The sequence below is a fragment of the Nipponia nippon genome, unplaced genomic scaffold, assembly GCF_047370975.1.
Source record: "Nipponia nippon isolate SJK-2023a ecotype South Korea unplaced genomic scaffold, ASM4737097v1 scaffold_2, whole genome shotgun sequence".
NCBI classification, from domain to species: Eukaryota; Metazoa; Chordata; class Aves; order Pelecaniformes; family Threskiornithidae; genus Nipponia; species Nipponia nippon.
Genome location: NW_028262336.1, coordinates 11,467,760 through 11,488,154, shown reverse-complemented (window position 1 = coordinate 11,488,154; position 20,395 = coordinate 11,467,760). Strand labels below are relative to the sequence as shown.

Sequence of the window (20,395 nt, the reverse complement as noted above, 5' to 3'; positions counted from 1 at the left end):
CCATGGTTACTGAGCGGAAGGGAGCGGTGATTGGATGTTGATCCGGCATGCCTCGTCGCCATTGGTGGCTCCCTCTGGACAGGCGGGGCTTCTCGGCGCCCCGGACGCGTGTGATTGGGGCAGGAGGTGGGTCTCGAGGCCGAGGCAGGTAGGGATTGGCAGGGCCGGTTGCCACGGTTACGGGCGGCGGCGGCGGCGGCGGGGCTCCAAGATGGCGGAGGAGGCCGCGGGAGGTGGCGGGAGCCGGCGTGGGGAGCGGGACCGGGACCGGGACCGGGACCGGGAGCGGGACGAGGAGGCGGCGGCGGCGGCGGAGCGGGGCCCAGGCGCGGCCTATCATACGTTCGTGCTGATGGAGGACCTGCTGGACAAGCTGAAGCTGCTGAGCTACGAGGAGGAGGCGCTGAGGCGCCACAACATGCGGCCGCTGTCCAGGTGCCCCTCGCCCGCTCCCCCGGGCGGCCTCTCCCGCAAGGCGTCGGCGTGGCTGTGGGCGGGGGGCCGGCGGGAGGAAGCCCCACGCGTGCGGGTGGGCAGCTGCCGCGGCCGCAGGCAGCGCGGCCAGCCCCGCACCGCTCTCGGGTGACAAGATGCCTGGGTCAAGCGAAAACCCGTCAGCTTCACAGCTTCCCCTGTGGCTTTGCAGCTTTCAAAACGCGAATTCCCTCTATAGGCTGAGATGTGATCAGTAAATAGTCACTTGACCTTCCCTGCCCCCGAGGCATGTAACTTGAGTTTCAGTATTTGCACGCCAGTGTATCTGCAAAAGATAATTGTGCCCTAAATGAATTTCTTGTATTCAGGGTAACTACTGGGGGGGGGGGCGGGGAATGTATGTGTAAGGGGGCTTAGAGCCATTGGGTTTAAGTCTGCTTTTTCATATATGATGCATATTAGCTTCATATGTAACAAATTTTTTATTTTTTTTTTTAAATTACGGTGGGAGACAGGAAGCTTGGGAAATGGGACGGATGTGCTCCCAACATCCACCCGCCTAATTAACTTTCAAATCCATCCATCAGTTTCAACCAGGTTGCATGGCAGCATATCACACAGTTAAGCTTTCTATAAGCAACAGTTTGATAGGGGGAAAAATCATAATCCAAATTGGTCTTTTGTTGGGAGGGAGGCTCAAGTATGAGCTCAGTGGCTGTAAGCTGGTTTTAGCCAGCTGTTGGACCACCAGTACATTTGGAGCAAGGAAGCAAACCTTTGTCTGCCTTAGCGAGCAGCTGTGTCTCTAAGGGGAAGAGTTTGGTTCCAAGTATCCAGCGTGCACACGATTTATGTTTTGGAGGGACTAACTCTGGTCTGATTTTATGGACTGAATTCTCATTAGGACCACATCCTTCAATTTAGTGTGATCCAGAGTAGATACAGTTTGTGTACCTTGCTCTCTGAAGTGACCCAAAGCACAGTAGGTGAGGATGGGTGGAAGGCTCGCTTCAAAAACATGCTCCTGATCTGAGCTTACGCACTGATTTAGGTACACCAGCCTCTTGCCACTCTTGAGGAATATCGGAAGGGGAAGGGGCTTGGGGAACTTTGGAGCAAAAGGAGCTGGACGCATTGCTGTTGTCAGGAAGAATATTTGGGGGTGTTAAGAAGAGAACAGGAGGTGACGTTACTGTGGTATAATGGCATGGATGAGAACAATATGCAGAAAGAGGACACATCTCTTTAGGCAATGAGGCTTCAGTAAATTTGTTCTCCTCTCCTCAAGGAAATGTCATTCAAGTTTTCATGCGGTCACTTGATGCAAAGTTTATTTACTTATTTTTAAAGAGGCATAATCATATGCCCAAATACAGATAACTTTCTTTGTGCTATTTGTCTAAAATCCCTTTAATGGAGAGCAATATGCACTTCTAAAGTATTTTTCAATGTGTGCTAAAGTAGATAAAAGATGAGACAAATCCCACCCTGGCTTCCAGTGTCTTGGATAAAGGTATAAAGCTTTAGCAATGGATCATTTTAATTTTGTTTTTGAGTTAGGCTGTTTGCTGTGTGATGTTGACAGTAGTTATCAGTCACTTTTGCTAATCTATTCAGAGGATGTTTTTCAAACTTAAATTTTGTCTTGCACTGTAAATCACTTGCCCTGTGAAAAATGCCTGAGATTTAGCAAAATCTTAGCTCATTCATGGCCTACAAGTTATTAGCAATTGTGGATCTTTGACTTTTGATTCTTTTGAGCTTTTAAGTATTTTATGTTATGCAAGGTACATTTGAATGAATCCATTGCAAAAGCTCTTAATTAGTCAGTGGTGGTATTTTATAGAATCATTCAGGTTGGAAAAGACCCTTAAGATCATCGAGTCCAACCGTTAACCTAGCACTGCCAAGTCCACCACTAAACCATGTCCCTAAGCACCACATCTACCCTTCTTTTAAATACCTCCAGGGATGGGGACTCCACCACTTCCCTGGGCAGCCTGTTCCAGTGCCTGACTGCCCACTCAGTGAAGAAGTTTTTCCAAATATCCAATCTAAACCTCCCCTGGCACAACTTGAGGCCGTTTCCTCTTGTCCTATTGCTTGTCACTTGGGAGAAGAGACCGACCCCCACCTCGCTACAGCCTCCTTTCAGGTAGTTGTAGAGAGCGATAAGGTCTCCCCTCAGCCTCCTCTTCTCCAAACTGAACAACCCCAGCTCCCTCAGCTGCCTTCTCATAAGACTTGTGCTCCAGACCCTTCACCAGCTTCGTTGGTGATGCCCTTCTCTGGACACGCTCCGGCACCTCGATGACCTTCCTGTAGTGAGGGGCCCAAAACTGAACACAGGATTCGAGGTGCGGCCTCACCAGTGCCGAGTACAGGGGAACGATCACCTCCTTGGTCCTGCTGGCCACACTATTTCTGATACTAGCCAGGATGGCCGCCTTGGCCACCTGGGCACACTACTGGCTCATGTTCAGCCAGCTGTTGACCAGTGCCCCTGGGTCCTTTTCCATCAGGCAGCTCTCCAGCCACTCCTCTCCAAGCCTGTAGCATTGCACAGGGTTGTTGTGACCCAAGTGCAGGACTCGGCACTGAGCCTTGTTGAACCTCATACAGTTGGCCCCGGCCCATCGATCCAGCCTGTCCAGGTCCCTCTGCAGGGCCTTCCTACCCTCCAGCAGATCAACGCTCCCGCCCAGCTTGGTGTCAGCTGCAAACTTACTGAGGGTGCACTCGATTCCCTTGTCCAGATCATTGATAAAGATATTAAACAGAACTGGCCCCAATACTGGGGAACCCCACTTGTGACTGGCCAACAACTGGATTTAACTCCATTCATCACATGGTGAATGATGAAGTGGTGGGATGAATTCTGCATCCCCAAAATTAAATGGGAACAGAATCGAGCTCATCACGATTGAGACTGCTCAGGTAAATAAGAGGAGTAACTTGGGTTTACATGGGAATGTTAATTTGGTGGTGTTTAACTAAAGCTGTATAATCCTGCTGGCAGGAGAGAGGAGTACCCAGTTTCCATATGATTCCTTGGAAGTCTAATGTTGATTAATAGCTTACTCAAAGCGGGAAACAGATGAGCTGCATGTGGGAACCTTAGTCTACTGTGGTTATGTGTGAAACTAGACATCCTGAATTTAGTTCAGATGGATCACTCTGAGAAAGTCAGTTAAAGAAACTGCTTTCTAGCCTGTGCTGCCCTGTAATGCTGTAAGAGCTTCAGGAGCTCAAAATATTTACCATTTTTTCCCCTTTTTAAACAGGCACTACTTTGCACTGCCCACTAATCCCGGTGAGCAGTTCTTTATGTTTTGCACGCTTGCTGCTTGGCTGATCACTAAAGCGGGACATCCCTTCGAACAGCCACAAGAATATGATGACCCCAATGCAATAATATCAAATGTACTCTCGGAAGTGCGATCTTTTGTAAGTGTTGAGCATGCTTTTTTCCCAAGGGTATTTCAAACACGTGCATCACCTTCAGAAATAACAGTAATAACACACTTTCTCTGCTGTCTGATTATGTTCACAAAGACTAGACAGATTTTCCTATCTATAAGTTTGTACTATGTTAATTAGTTAATTGGAAGTTTATACTGCGTGTACCTACTTGCTAACTTTTTGGCACTACAAAAATGGTTTTACAATATTATATATGATTCCAATTAGTTTTGTTCCACAATCTGTAAAATTGATTAGATCAGGCTTACTTCCTATAGTGCCACATATGTTGCTCATTTATAGTAGTATAATTTACAAAGATTTTATCTTGAAAGTTTATACAGTGCTTGTGATCCTGCTGCTGCCAAAGTCAATGGTATAATTCATAGTGAAGGAGATGGTTTAGAATTGTGTTCATGTTTTCTTCATTTTTTTTTGTTAAGGAGTAAAAGGTTGCATAAACTTCCAGGAACTATTGGGATTTGTTTCAATATTAAAAAAATAAAACAACAAAGTTCAACAGAGCATATCAACTTACGGGAAGTATGAACTATGGAACGTTATACTGTGGTACAGCTGTGAATGATGTTAAGAATGCTGTTCTTTAAAGGAGTTACTTGATAAAAAACTAAGATATTTATTCTGTAGGACAGCAATAAACAAAAATAAAATATTTTATAAATAAAATCTGGAACAAACAAGGCAGTGTTGAAAAGCTGGTGGTTAAGTCTCAGTACCTGAGTTCCTCTGTAGCTGTTCTGGCCTTGCCAGCATGTCACTTGTCTGCTTGACCATCTAGCTCCCTTGCGGCTTCTGACTCTTCTGCTCCCTGTGAGTAGCCTCTTACCAGGTGCCTTAAGACTTCTACACTGCATCTGTTCCTTGGGTTGTTCTGTTTTCCCTTCTGTTGCCTGACTGGAGCTGCATAGGGGAAGAATATGAATTAACATTGGTAAAATCTTCATACACAATGGACACTTTAGTTTTAGCATAGTAAATCTTGTTACCTCCCTGAGAGGAAACTCGATTGATGGGTAGTCATTAGTAATTAGTCTCTCCCTTTATTTTAGGGAAGGCCTGTGGATTTTCCTCCCTCGAAATTAAAGGCAGGTTATGGAGAGCAAGCATGCTACGTTCTTGATTGTTTAGCTGAAGAAGCCTTGAAATACACTGGCTTTAGCTGGAAAAGGTATAGTATGCTTTTAAGCATCCTCCCTTATGCATTGTTTTCCAGCAAACAAGTGTAAGTTGTAATTGTAAAGACAAAACATAGTAATTACCAAAAATGTTTTACTTGATGTTTCACGAGATGCAAAATTCAACTAGGTTGAAGCAGTGGGACAGATTAATTCCTAATGCAATTCCACATGATTTAGTCTATTACCAGCAAGAATGAGTTTGGGCCGTTAATAGACTTGGCTAATTAATGAAGATTTGACTGATGACCTCTTTTTGGTCATTTTCCTATCCATAACTGCTTGTTAATCTGACAGTTGAGTTGAAACATATTAATATTCTTTTAAGTCCTATCAATCAATCTTGACCTCTTCAGTTGGAGGTATGCACAGTATGTGATCACATTACAAGTATTTACAGTATATGCAGTAACTTTGAGTATTTAATCTGAAGGAAATCTTAGGAGAAAGTAGATGACAGATAATTTCAAGTATATGAAAATTTGTTTAAAAGTGCTCTTTATTTCATTCCTTCCCTCTGATGAGTTTTGAAATGCATATAGCGAAGTAATTTCTACCTTGGAAATATTTTACTGTTACCTCTATTTCGTACACAATTTCCACTGTAGCTGAAAATGAATCTGTGGTGACTTGCACTTAAATTTTAAGAAGTTAGACCAAAAGAGAAAATGGCTCAAAATTTACTCCCCAGATGTCTTTGCAGTATGAATGTACTGTACTGCTTGGCATACTAACCAACCCTCACTTTTAAGACAGTCCAAGATAAACAAAGACTTTTAAGGGTGAACTTTAATTTTATTTGTTTAAGTGTGTGAGACACTGTCAAGTCATATTCCACATCATCCATGCTTCTTGTGAAATATTTTGTTTGCTTAGGAGCAATTCACAGAGGTATTTCCAATGTACTGTGTTTAAAAGCTCTGCTATTCTTTGAACTAATTTCAGGCCAGCATATCCAACAGAAGAGCTAGAAGAAGAAGAAATAACAGAAGATGATGCAGAATTAACACTTAATAAACTGGAAGAGGATGTTGTGGTAGGTTTACCTAACTGGGTTTGATTATATCAGTATTGGTCAGCTATGAGGAAATTTTTCTCACTGTTCATTTTGTTTGGCTTTATTTAAGAAGTCTTTTATATTGTCTGTTCCATCGCCCTTATCTCCTGCATCTCCTTTCCTGCATTGTCAGCCTCTCCATGGAGTTTTTTGTTTCCTGTCAGATAAGGTTGTTAACTCTTTGGGACAGAGCTTATGTTCTTATGTGCATTTATAGTTAATGTAAAGTGAAGTGGAATCTAACCATACATTACAATTGCATGGATTTAGAATTGTTTGTTTTCTGCTGATACAAGCTGTTGATGTTCAACAGAACTTCAATCCCCGTTTACAGAATTGGCTGATATTTGGTTAAAATTTGCCCAGTGCTTAATTAACAGAGTACTCGTTATTGTAACTCAGATTTCACTGCAAATAGGAAACGGAAACTTTGGTACTTAGTTGATCTTAAGATTTGGGAACAGGGTAGATGGAAAAGAACAACTGGAAACCAAGCATTTGTTTAAAAACACCAGCAAAGACCTAAATAAAGGTTACAGAATTGTTTCTGTAGAGGAAGGTCACGGCAGCTCATCGCTATATATTCCACAAATGAAATGGCAATATGCAATCATCCATTCTGACTTCAGAGTAAGTCTTTCTGCTTTGAAATATCTTTTACCAACAAGATGACAATGTTTGAGGATGAACTGTTTCATAGGGACATGGTTTAGTGGTGGACTTGGCAGTGCTAGGTAAATGGTTGGACTTGATCTTAAAGGTCTTTTCCAACCTAAACGATTCTATGATTTATTCCTGCTTTTTAACTACAATAATTACAGTGAAGTTGTTGTGTCTATGAAACAGCCTATGGAATACACCTGTAAGTTCAAATATGCTTTTAGGACTTACTGATGGATGGATGTTGAACAGAAGTTGTTTCTTGCTGATTGACTTTCTCAGAAGATTATTTTTATGAGAGCTGGGGTCTCACTGTTATCTGGTAGCATAATGTTATCACAAGCCATTGTCATTTTCACAGGCCTCTGTCAGTCTCCTCGAAGAGAGTCTTTTTACTGCTGACTTAAAAAAGATTTTTCTGGAGAGGGAATTTAGTGGAAGACAAAGTGAAAATTACAAAAAGAAACTAGTTTCATACCCAATTTCTCCAAAAGCTGATGATTCTGTGCAAAATAAATGTAGATCAAAATATTGACAGCTGTAAGTCTGGAAGTGTTCATTTGCTGGGTCAGTAAATTACTTGAGGAGAAGAGCGTTTTCTGGAGTGTTAAGGGCCAGCAATACTGGATAGAAAATGCCACAACTGTCCCATTTTTGTGTTCACATTTTTCAAGTGCTTGAAAAAATTAAAAATCATAAAAGTTGGAAATAGAGTGCCAGTAATGTTATCATATGGTTCTGATCATAGTCCCAATTATATGCCACAATAGTCCACTAGACCATAGCAGTTGAAAAGTTTGCTTCTCTTCTTTCTCTTCTCACAGTTTTCATAAGTATTGTGTTATTTTTTCTGATTTTTATTAGCCAAGAAAAATTCCAAACTTCTATTCTTAAATTTCGTACAATATGCAAACATTGTGATGTGGCTGGCTAGTTGCATTTTTACCAGCTTTGAAGTCTCCAGAGAAAAAGTCTTGAATAATTCTGAGAACAATAAGAGATATTCTGTATTGCATGTTTGACCAGCCTCAGAAATGTAAGCTGTTGGCTAAAAGGTATATGAAAATAGTCTGCTGTCTGCTCTTTTCTGTCTCGTTAAGGTCTAAGCTGTTAAATTGGGAAATGGGGAGGAAACAGTTAACTAAAGCACAGTTGAAACCCTTCAAAGACCCTCTGGATTTGCTCTCAGGTAGTATCTGAGGCCATGATTTTCACAACTAACATGTTTTATTAGCTCTTCTGAGTTCGTTTGTTAATAAAACCATTGAGCTAGGTTTATACCAAGTAGATAACCATATTTTTAGAGCCCCTAATGGTTCTACAGGGATTAATTATATGCTGATGTAATTTTTTTTCCCCAGTCCACTGTTGCTGCTAATACATTGATATGTCCACGATGTATTAACTATATCCATAATTTAATTTAGCAGTATTTCCAGTAGTTAAATGCTAATGATGAGGTTCATTGATTGTGCTTCTGGTTTTGATTCTTCTGAATAAAATTGATGAGGCTGACAGAGACAAGCCTAGTTCTGTAAATCCTGGGGAATTAGGTGAACAGTAGCCAGCGAGGCTGGCTGTATAAGGAAATCTGCACAGTTTCGTTCCTCAGTTCTGATAACTAGTCGTCTTCTTGTCATGGTAGTGTTGTAATATGTTCTTCCAAGTGATGTACAAATATATGTTGTCCATTTAGCAAAAGATGGTCCCAGTCTAGTCACCATTAATTTCTTGCAAGTATTCAGGGGACTAGGGGCCAAACAGAAGAAAATAAAGTGGTCCCTGTTAGTTAAAAACTAGGTAAGGTACAGGAATAAGCTCCCATGTTTTCACTGAGTCTTGAAGCCTTCTGCACTAAGACCTGTGTTATTGCAGCATTCATGATTTGTCTAGAAAGGAGGTGAATGATGAAATTTGACTTTGGTGGAAAAGATGGCTAACAGAAGAGCTACAGAAGGACAAGGTGTATAAGGGTGAAGTGTATGGGTGATAAAATGGCAGCTGAAATTCAGTATAGATAAATGGAGGGTAACGCATGGCAAAAGCATCTTTGCCTTATGCAGTGATGGGTTCTGAGCTGATCATGATCACTGAGGAATGCAATTTCGAGACTATGATAGATAATGCTATAAAACCATCAGCCCAGTGCATAGTGTCATGGGCAAGAAAACAAATCAATTGCCTCAATTTGTATTGTATCATTCTGCACACTTCTAAAATGTGGCATCATTCTGCAGCTCCAAATCTGTAGTGCAAACATCTTGAAAACTGTGTTCAGGTCCGGTTGTGGTTTGTTTTTTCGTTTGGTTTGGTTTTATTTTTAATGCAAAGCTGTAGGAAACACGTAAGAAGTTACAGTTACCATACAACTATTGATAATGGCCCATTTGATGTGAGAGGGCTTAGGTTTGGGGTTTTTTTTTTGGTTAGTTGGTTTAGTTTTTAAATACCATGGCACCCTGAAGGAAATGTGGGGTAGCTTTCATCTTTCACCTTGCCCCAGATATTGTGTCTCCTGATAAGATTTTCAGTAAATAGAAGCTCCATTATCATAAACTCTCCGTGTCAGAAATTTGGAATTTAATACTCCTTGTCCTGTGCTCCTGCAAAATAAAATTATGCAGAAAGATTGTGCAGTACTAGTTACTGAAGTCTTACTTTGCAACTTTCCTTAAGGAAGAAGAGTCGGACAATGAAGAAAATTTCATTGACCTGAATGTTCTAAAGGCACAAACATACAGATCGGTAAGTTGTTACCCATCAGTCCTCTCTTGAGAGATTTTTACATCTGTAGCAGCAATTTACTTCTGTTGGATTTAAGTGTGAAAGTCCTTATATAGTCTAAACTTGAAAAAACATCCCCATTGAAATGAATCGGCTTATTTTAAAAGAATAATGTACATCCAGTTTCTAAACTGTTATCACTGCAAGGTTGCTGGAAACATTTGCAAGACATTTTTGCAGAGACTTTTAGGGAAACACAGTATTAGTTTCTTGAATGTATTTTAAATTTTCCCCCCTTGCTATTTCTGGAATGTATTATAACTTCTTATTATATACATTTTATTCTTTTCAATTCTAAATATGATGAGAAGATATATTTATTTTAATTCCGAGTCCTTATGAATTCCAAGAAAGCCATTAAAGAGATCTGTTATATCAGTAGTCTAGATCGTTCTGGATATAAATTTTTTTCTGACTATGAACAGTGTAAGCCATTGTAACATGATTTCTAACAGTTCTCACTGTGCATAATGATGACACTTTGTATGTAAACTCTGTGATTTTTACACAGGACATGAACAACTCTGCAAAGCAAGAAGAGATTTTACAGTCCACGACAGATGCAGCAGAGTGGAATCTGGAAGTGGAACGTGTGCTTCCACAGCTGAAAGTTACGGTCAGGACTGACAATAAGGTATGTGAGAATGGCTTTGCATGTGTACACATGGTGATTAAAGTGTGATTTCAGTCAGTGTTGTTTACTTTCCATTTACAACTTTTTTTTTTTTTTGTCTTGCCAAGAGTTGTGAATAATGGGCTCTCCAACTCTATCTTGTCTGAATCTTTGTCATTTACTTTGACCCTAGAAGCAATAATTTTCAGGTTTGTTTTCCAATATTATAGAAGAGTAATTTTTTCTGCTACTGACAGGGCACCTTACTTCCATATACTTATTTCCATATATTTATTCAGTGGAAACTTCTTAAATCGTTAAACATTTTCAATGTATTCATACTTCTGAAAAATTATACTGTCAGTTTAGCAGCTATTAAAACATCTTCCTGGAAGAGAGCTGAGGAACTTCTTATCTTTCAACTCTTCAATATGTCAACCACAGGAAAGGCTGATTGCATGGAATTCATCTTGCTGAACTTTAAATGGCAATAAAGTAGGTCTATACCTCTGATCTAGTCATCATGGGCTCTTCTTATGTTTAGCAAAAAGAAGTGAGTACTTTTTCGACTGATTTTACTTACCTATCCAGATAACTACCTCAAGATGAAATTCATCATTTCTCAGAAATGAGTATTTCTCTCCATAATCTATTCCAAGGAGTCTAGAATGAGCAGCTTAGAAGTAGACATCTATCTTTGGCAAGTCAAAGTCCAAACCTAGGACCTGTTCCTGGCGTTGCCATAAACATTCTTTCTAGGAGCTTGTATAGCACACACAGATCAGTGCAGTATTGAAATTGCTCATCTGTTGTGACCCAGCTAGTTGGGGTGTTGGAACAATCTGTAGCAGTGATACAGAATTCAATGAAAGATAATTATCTTCCCCAAAATAGGCTAAGCTCTCAACTGTCCGTTGAATTGCTTGCCTGTCTTACGCTATACTATATTCTTCTATGCGAAGAATTGCCTGGTTTGAGCCACCTTTCTCTGATCCTTGGCAAGCCCATCTGTTACAGAGAACATCATGCTTGATTCTCACGCTAAGAAATTAAAACTTAATAAAGACATACATGGAAAATTAAAGCCACTTTAAGAACTGAGGTTTACTAGCTTCCAGTTTAATGCACCATCTCTTGGCTTTAAGGAATATGTCAAAATGAACATGAAAAGAGGATTCTTCTTTTTCTAGCTTCTGTGCTATCATGCTTTCAGAAATAACTGGAGAGAAGCATTTGGTGTTTTTTCATTCTACAAGAAAAGCATCATGTTCTGTTTCCTACACAGTGCATGTATACATAGTACCAGGAGAGGGTTAATGGTTTAGTCGGTGGCATTAGAAACTAGAACTTATTTGTAAAGTCCTGGGCAGGGGTGGGAGGCGTGGGGGTGTTGTTTGTTTTTATTTAAACTCCAAAGTTTGACACATTGTGAACAATTGTCACCAGACCAACAAAAGATCTTGAGTCTGCTGCAAACTTAAACCCCAACATACAACATAAGCACGTTTTCTCTACTGGGCTTTGTTTCATCCTGGAAGAGAATAGTGGGCAGCAGCACAATTGTAGACAGCAGGTGAGCCTCATGGGCTGAACAGCTGTTGGGGATGCTCGGCAGTGGTCTTCTCAGACAGTGAGACAGAGGCACCAGTCCTTTGGTAGTTCTGTGCATGCCCCATGCAGGGGGATAGCCTCGCTTCAAACCAGTGGAACTGCCTGTGATTGAAGGATGGCATGTGTTTAAGTGTGAAGCTGTTTTAAGCCAGGATTTGTTTTGTGCCTGTTATGAGACATTAGAAGTGGCTGTATCCTCCAGGAGCTCCAGGATTGGGAATTCCTCTTGCTCAGGTGCTGCAGTCCAGCCCCGTGTGTCTGGGGACCTGCGGGTCCCCATCCCAGACTGATGGACGGCAGCTGCTGCTTCTTGTTTGCAGGTTCAGAAGCATGTATCCCACAGACACACGGGGGACCCTGACGTGGCCAGCTACACAAACTGCCATAAACAAGGCCCTGTCTTCAACAGCACTTGTAGGAGTCCCATAAAATATAAGTATAGACAGCCAGGCCCCCTTCCTCCTCTTCGGCTAATTAAGATTGAAGTTCAGTAGTGAAAGCGCACACTGCCTTCTCTCTAGATTCACAAGCACGTGTGTGTTCATGGATCCCTCAACTATCGGCATGGTCCTTCTGTCTGTCTGATCGCCCTGCCTGGATACTGGGCCCTCTTAACTGCTCTTCTACTTGCCAGCTTGTCCAGTTTGACGCTTGCCAGGAAACAGATGCACGCACTCAGGCGCTTGTCTTAAAGGCACTCGACATTTGTGGGTCCCCCTGAATACCAGCGTATACCCTCTGCTTGCCTCACACCCAGGCCTGGACCCAGGGCCCACTACAGCCTGGGACACCTGCAGCCCTGGTCTGATTCCAACCGCTGCCCCATATCCCCTCTCACCAGCTGCTGGCACTTCGGCCTTGCAGCACTCATGTGAGATTGCACAGAAAGATAATTAAAAAACAATTTAATAAGAAGATAGGACAGACTGCAGTGATCAGGCGCAGGGCTCAGTCAGACAAGTGGACTGACTGGCAGCAGTTTATACATGACCAGCCCCTCTGATACCCCTCTCTGTTCCCCACTTTGTTCCTCCCCAGTCCCCTTCCCCTGCCCGTTGGTTCATTGGTTTGCATAGTTGCACCAGCCCTCCTCCCGAATATCCAGAACCCCCAGGTTTGCATTCTTACCCGTTGCAAGGGCCAGGCTGAACTTCTTTGAAGTGGTGCTTGCAGTTTCTAGATAGCCCATCAGCTAGAGTGACTGATGAGTTTTGTTTCTTGTCCTTGTCTCCCTCAGTGTTTGTCTGACAGGTCTGTGTCTCTGTAGGTTTTGGGTTTTCCCTCCCCCTTTTCCTTATCATCCCATTTTTCCAACCTAAATGATTCTAAGATTCTATGATTTTGACAAAGTCGTCAATCAGATAATTGTACTGATACAAACATTCTCACGCTCCCCATGCCCTTATCCATTAGTATAACTGGCTAGGTTTGTTTCTTGTTACTGCCTCCACTATTGTTTGTTGGTCAGGTTTGTGCCTCTCTGTTTTGCTTATCATCCTTTTTGACAAGGTCCTTGATCAGATAATCTTACTGAAGCAAACACTGTCACCTTCCATGTATCCTTACAGTACCTATTTTACAAGAAAGTCTCCTAAGGTTTGATTTCAAGTGATCAAGATTTATTAACATCATTTTTTTTTTTAACATCTAGACCAGTACAGTGCTAAAACCTTAAAAATCTTAAAAATATTTTGTAGCGTGTTCAGAAACACAGGACTGAAATAGCAGTAATTCTGCAGTGCTGCTACTCTGCTTCATTTTGAACTTACAGTCTGTCTGCAGCTGTGCTTTGGGTCTGGGGTATGTAAAAAGTTTGCACTGATAAGGAAAATCTTGTGATAAAGCTTGGGAACTGGAACTGATTTTTAAGTAAAAGATGCCTACCTATCGAATTAAAACAGCACCTTTTCCCATCCTCCATCCCTGAGTCCATGTATGTTTCCTATAACCTAGAAGCTGTGAATAATTTTCCCCCTTCTAATTTTGTCTCACTATCAAAACCAAGTTTAGGTATTTCTGCCTCTTTCATTTCTTTCCGTTCTTCTCCTGATAATAGTGTGGACTAAGTAGAAAGGGAGGATCTGATAGTCTGGAACTGGTAGGTGTTGGGCATTTGAAGCATTCATTTTGTCTAAGAATAAGCTGAGTTAGTGCAGCTATAATCAATATTTTAAGTATTTGTGCCCAGAGTGGTTTCTAGCAGAAATAGTTCCATGAAGATCAAACAGACTCTAAAAAGCGTAGCTACTGTGGTTTCAGTGAGGATGACAATGTTTGTTTATGGATCTGAGTGTCACATGTGACATTTAGGAGATTTATAAATTGTGTCACATTAAGCTAGTGCCTCTGGATACGAACTGACCCTGCCTTGCATACCAGCCTTTGTTTAGTAACCAGAGAAAGACAAAAGTTGTATTTACCTATGCTTTACTTTGTGGCATCTTTTTTAGGATTGGAGGATTCATGTAGATCAAATGCATCAGCATAAGGATGGAATTGAATCTTCTTTGAAAGAAACTAGGGTATGTCTTGTATGTACAGAATATTTCACTGATCTGTCAGCATTTTTATTTTCTGTTTTATTTGATATACGTTAAGAACTAAATTGATTTTTTTTTTCCCCTTCATTTTATTTGTGCTAATGCTGTAAAGCTAAAAAGGGAAATATACGATAATGATGATTAGGGACAGTGGGACTGGCAAAATATCTTGTAGGAAAGAGTTGTATATGTGAGGATTAATAGGGATATTAGGGTTCATTAACATATGCATTACCGTAAGTACATTCTGACTACAGAAGGCAAAGTACAATAATACCATAATACAATCTGAAAATAAGTGCTGATAAAAGAACCAAAATGCTGTCAAATACTGTTGTTAGGGTAACTTATGGACATTGACATTTGTAGTTAATTGAGGGGGGGAGAGTGATGGAAGCAGTAAAGCTTGAAATATGTGGAGGTGGGTAAAGCAGAACACATTAGGAATAATTTTTTATTGGCTAAATACAGCATTTCTGTACTATTTTTCTCTCTCACTTGTAGGCTTCTGTAGCCTTTCTTAATTACAGCACCGTTTTAATACTTTTTGCATACTATCTGTACACTGTCAACACACAGAATATGATTTTCTAGGGTTACCTTGACAAACTCCATAATGAAATCAGCAGGACATTGGAAAAGATCAATAGCAGGGAAAAGTACATCAACAATCAGTTGGAGCACTTGGTTCAAGAGTACCGTTCAGCACAAGCCTCGCTGAGTGAGGTAATGCACTGATCTTTTGTTGTTGCCTTCTCTAGTATTACCTTGCTATTAAGTGAAGGTGAAGGCAAAGACGACTGAGAGGAGTTATCTGTGAATTCTGCTGTTGCATATAAAGCAGAGGAAATGCTGATTGGCTGTCAAATTATATAGTTTTTAAGCTAAATTAGCAATCTTTTCTTCAACTGTTCTACAGGGAACAGTAAATGCTTTTTGCCTGAGTATTATGTAAATCTGTTGCCAGTCTTGAGCAGCTAGTAAATTGCTAGTTCTGCTTTCCCTGTGGAGTTCACACATCTGTGATGAGTGGAAAAACTACAGTCTCAGTCCGGCACTCATCTCTTATATTGATTACTTGTGCTAACGTGCACAAAGTGCTCTGATGACTTCTTGGCTTCGTTTAGTTTTTATGCCAATAGAGTGCTGTTTGAGAAGCTTTTTGATCCCCTAGTTAGGAGGCCTGTATAAGCTGCCATTTGGCTAGCCCTCCTATTTGTGGGCATGACATTAAAATAAGGCTAGCAGGATTTGACCTCTGTGCTTTCTGTTTACCTTACTGTTAAACCTTAAGAAACTTCGAGATAGTAATTTACTGTTGACAAAGAAGTATTCTGGGTTTCAGGATTCAATTCCGTCTGTATTCTGGCAAATTTTCTTTATGTTTATTTCCTCATGTAAATGATTAGAAAACATACTTCTTATTGTGTATGTATTAGGGCTATTACAATTTTTAAAACTACTTTAAATTTTTGAATAATAGTCATTACAGGGGCTGATGTTTCAAGCCTGTCCTCATATGTGTAGGGCTGTAAACATCATTGGGACTTTGTGGGAGAGTTTCTGGAGTTGGGACGTGTGAGAGCAAGTTTGGGTGTTCTCTCTGAGCTATCTGCATACATCTCTTCAGCTTTGTCATTACAGCAAAAAACATGTTTCTTTCCAGGCTAAAGAGAAGTACCAGGAGGGAAGTGGAGGAGTAACTGAAAGGATTAGAGTGCTTTCTGAGGTAAATCACATCTTCACATAATTTCTTTTCCTTATTTTAAAACAATCTTCAGAGAGTTGGCATTTAGCATTTGCGGTTTTATGAGCCCAGTTCTTTCTGATTTGTTCTCATGTTAAAGACTAATCTGGTTGTTTAGTGGAGGCGATCTAGTCCAGTCCCTAAATTTTAAACCCAGGCTGCCGCTGATGTTTAACTTGTTAATTTGGGCAAACTATTGTGAGCTCTTAATTTCCCCAGTTTGTAAAAGAAGGTAAATGTTCTGTATTTTATAATCTGCGTCCCAGAATTATTGACGATTAATCAAGTCATGTCCATAAATTCTTTGGAAGAAGAAAAGCTCAACTCATTTTTAGTTAAAATTAACAATACGAAATTTTCATCTTTCAAGCACTTAAAAGCAATATTTGACTAAATAGTAACTTTTCCATACCACTCAAATTATCTTAATACCTAAAACTGTTTTTCTGTTGTTTTTTTTTTTCTTTAAATCAGTGCTCTGACAAATTTAAAGCAAAATCCCCAGACTCCGAACTGTCTCAACATGTTGAGTGTTTCAGGGCATTCCATTTAGAATTACTGCCTGATTTTCAAATATTTGAGCCCTTTGTCCAATTCAGATTTTATTTTTTTAATGGCTCTGCTGTTTGGGTTTGAAAAACCTACTTTATTTACTGGATGATAAAGTATCTGGAATAGTCACATAAAATAGATCACACCATAGGAATATGCTGGAAATTGCACAACAAGTTTGAGATGTTTTAGAATAGAATGGAATACTTCAGTTGGAAGGGACCTACAATGATCATTTAGTCCAACTGCAGTAGGTAATACAGCAGTTCAACGAGAGTTTTCTACCAAAGATTTCTGAGTGTATGGATTTTGCAGAATTACAGCTTCTTTCTATTTCACTCTCAAGGAAGTAAGTTTGAAAAAGATCACTTTACGATGACTTCAGATTTATAATGTGTTTGTGCTTTGGAAGTTATTGACTGATTAGTAATGATGAATATATTACTACTTGGCAGCCTTCTATGTAGATGCGGTGATGCATATCTGAGATAAACTAGCCACATTGGCTGTTACTACTGATCTGCTTTCGAGCATGCAATCAAATCTCAGCCCACTTACTGATACCAGTACCACTGTAGGTATGCATTAACAATGCAGCGATGTTTCTTTTTTGTTACTGAAAAGGCTTATTGAAGCCTTAATGAAGGGCCATTTTTATATTCTAGACAAAAATACTAAATTATTACCTAGACTGTACCATAGAATCACATATTTGCTTTTTCTTCATTATCTGCAATGCCAAACTGGTCGATAGCCAGTGCTGAAATGCACTTTTATTGTTCATACATGCATTTTACATACCTGTACCCATGCCAGTGCCAGTAGGCTTGACTGCTGCACCATCTTTTGCTGCAGTGCTGTTTCTCAGGTTTCCACCATCACCTGCTGAAGTCCTGACACTTCCAGAAGGGCAGCTGGCTGGCACGCTCATTTGGTGAATCTTGGTCTGCAGGGACATTGGTTCCTACATTCCATCCAGCATCATCCTGCAACACTTACACTGTTGTTTTTATTGTTTTGGAATGTGCAAATTCTTAGTAACACCATGCTGTTTGGCCAACTTGTTACTCTTTTTGCTGTAATTTTTACAACGTTAATTTATTTACAGTTAAATTAAAATTTTCTTAATGTTTGAAAAAAAAATTCCTCTGTATACAACAACTAAGACAGATTAGATCATTTTTTTAACTAATGCAGTTATTCAGCAGAGAATTTTTTTTTTGTTTTCTTTTTTTAACTTGACATTCATCTGGTTTAATTAAGAAAAAAATATCTATTTTAAGATTACAGAAGTATTAGAGAAGGTAAAGCAGGAAACAGAAGAGAAAGGAAACAGTATGACTGATGGTGGTAAGTACGTTTTTGCCTCAAACCAAACACCCGTTTCCTCAGTGACAGGTACATAATTTGTCCTTTATTTAAAAAAAAAAAAACAACAAGACCAGAATGAGTGACTAGTCTAAAATACCAATATTAAAATTTTAAAAGGTGTCTGAGAAAATCAGGAGTCTAAACCTCTTTGAAAAGGTTACATAAGTCTGCAGAATTCCAGGATTTCCCCCTTTGGTAAATTATTTGTAAAAATCTAAAAAAAAATGAATTTTGTCTCTGCTTTGAATAGTTATCAACTCACTGGAAGAAATTTAGAACATTACAGGTTCAAGCCCTTTTACTCTGAAATAGTGGCAGTAGCTCTTGGATTCCCTAAGGCTGGCTGGAGTCTGAGAAAATTAATTTTGGTACTTTGGTGTTTGGACTTTTTTAATATTTAAAACTACATACCTCTTTGAATTAGTTTGTCTCAGACTCAGGATTTGGTGGTTTGAGATTTTTCCTGATAAATGCATTCTGTTGCAAATGTATAAGGAGTACGTATGCAGAAATAAATTGATGCATGTTACAGTAGGACTAAATATGCAAGCTGTATCCATATTTAACTGTAACCATTACAGCTAATTTACTTAAGTAGTTGTAAGTATTATTGTATGAATAAATTTTGTGCACCCTTGCTTCACTGTGAAGGAGCTATTCGTGTACTCCAAGCACCTTCTCAGTATTATGGCATGGCCAAGGGTCAGGATAAACTCTAGAGCCCAGAATTATAAGGAGCAATATGATGAAGCAGCAGCATCCCTAGGGTGATATTAGTGGGAAGTGAGGGATTAGGAACAAAGTATGGAGCACAAAACATTTTAATAGCTTTTCATAGGTAAGATGACGTCCTGCTGAAGGTGTCTTCAGTTCTCTACCAAACCCCAAGTCAGCTATTGGGATGAGGCTTTCAGCTGAGCAAAACACATCATTGACAAACCTATCTTAATGTTGATGCACATCTTTATACAGATCTTAGCTGTCAAGAAGACAGCAAAATTGTCATCGCCTATTTCTATCTTTAAAGTGTCTTGCATGTTAAAAATGATGTATCAGTACAATCAAGTCTTTAGAGTAGAAACGCCCTTTTGTTCATTCAACTCTTCAATTTTAAGGAGTGAATTATAGAAAATAATGTTTTTGTGTTAAGTAGCTGACACAGAGTTGCACTGTTTGTCTTTTTTTGAACAGCTCCTCTAGTGAAGATTAAACAGGCCTTAACAAAACTGAAGCAAGAAACCATTCAGATGGACATTCAAATTGGTGTAATGGAACACACATTACTCCAATCAAAGCTGAAAGAGAAATCCGATATGACAAGAGATATGCATGCAACAATGATTCCAGAAGCCACAGTAGGTGCCTATTAAAATTGTTTGGAGCTGACTTGGTTTGCCCAAAATACAGTTTTCTGCCATTTGCTTTTTTGTTAGTTTAGATGCTCCTTTTTGTTGGGGGAGGGGGGCATTAATTTTTCTTTTTTGTTTTTAAGAAGATGCTTGTCATACACTTTTAAGAAGTAACGTGCACACTTTGGACTCAGCATGGAGTCATGTTTAGTTTTGTGCTGTAAAGATATACTGCAGATCCCTTCCAGATATACTAATAAATTCTTATTAATGAACATGTCTCTTCTTCATTGGAGAATGTTATGTAGCGTGAAAGTCTACAGAATGATACTGACAGCCTGTCAGAATATCTTGATATTCTACAGTGCTGAAAGACAATTGCTTGCAAAGGACTTGAAATGAATTTAAAACGTCTATTATTGCCATTTACATACCTATAGTATAAAGTCTTTAATTGCTGATGTTGAAATAATACAGCATTATGCTTTCTAAAAGGCTGGGTCAAAATTGATTTCAGCTGCAAGTAAAAGTAAATTGTTGCTTCCACTTTATGAATTACACAAAAAACTAATGTTGTAATAGTTGCAGTAACAGCGGCGTGCTCCTAGGGCAGCCCTACACAAATTTGTGAATGGACAACCACTGAATTCCTCACTATCTTTTTTTTTTTTTCCCCCCTTTTTTTTTGAGTGATTCTTTAGACAGACTGGTATGGATGGGTTTCATAACTATTTTTATTTCTACATTGCCTGTAACAGAAGCAATGATAACGAAATCTATACAAGAACAGAGAATGTGAAAAGTATTGTTTGGAAATTACTTTTGGCTTTCTAATGTTTTTTTTTCTTGTGTCATCACTGGTTCAGAGTCACTTTATATTAGCATTGGGTCAAATGCTGCTTTCATTTATAGCGTGTAGTAGAACCCCGTGGACATCATTTGGATTATTCTTGTTTTCTGTTCTTGTGTCAGAACACCTACTTTTGATCTCCGTTGAGAAAAAATGTTGCCAAATCTA

At 39.7% G+C, this 20,395-nt stretch overlaps 1 protein-coding gene across 2 annotated transcripts; it reads left to right on the top strand.

The window, feature by feature from the left end:
- The first annotated feature begins 32 nt into the window (after positions 1–32).
- On the top strand, positions 33–19,652 carry IFT57 (intraflagellar transport 57). Of its 2 annotated transcripts, none has more exons than XM_087756187.1 (11): positions 33–148; positions 3,720–3,882; positions 4,968–5,086; positions 6,039–6,129; positions 9,487–9,555; positions 10,106–10,228; positions 14,269–14,340; positions 14,953–15,084; positions 16,025–16,087; positions 17,941–18,007; positions 19,220–19,652. In XM_087756187.1, the coding sequence occupies exons 1-11, from the start codon at positions 48–50 to the stop codon at positions 19,396–19,398; spliced, it is 1,179 nt and encodes a 392-aa protein (XP_087612313.1). In that variant the 5' UTR covers positions 33–47; the 3' UTR covers positions 19,399–19,652. The 2 variants fall into 2 exon arrangements, with proteins under 2 accessions (XP_087612313.1, XP_087612312.1); XM_087756186.1 differs by lacking the exon at positions 33–148 and adding an exon at positions 212–435.
- Positions 19,653–20,395: the final 743 nt, after the last annotated feature.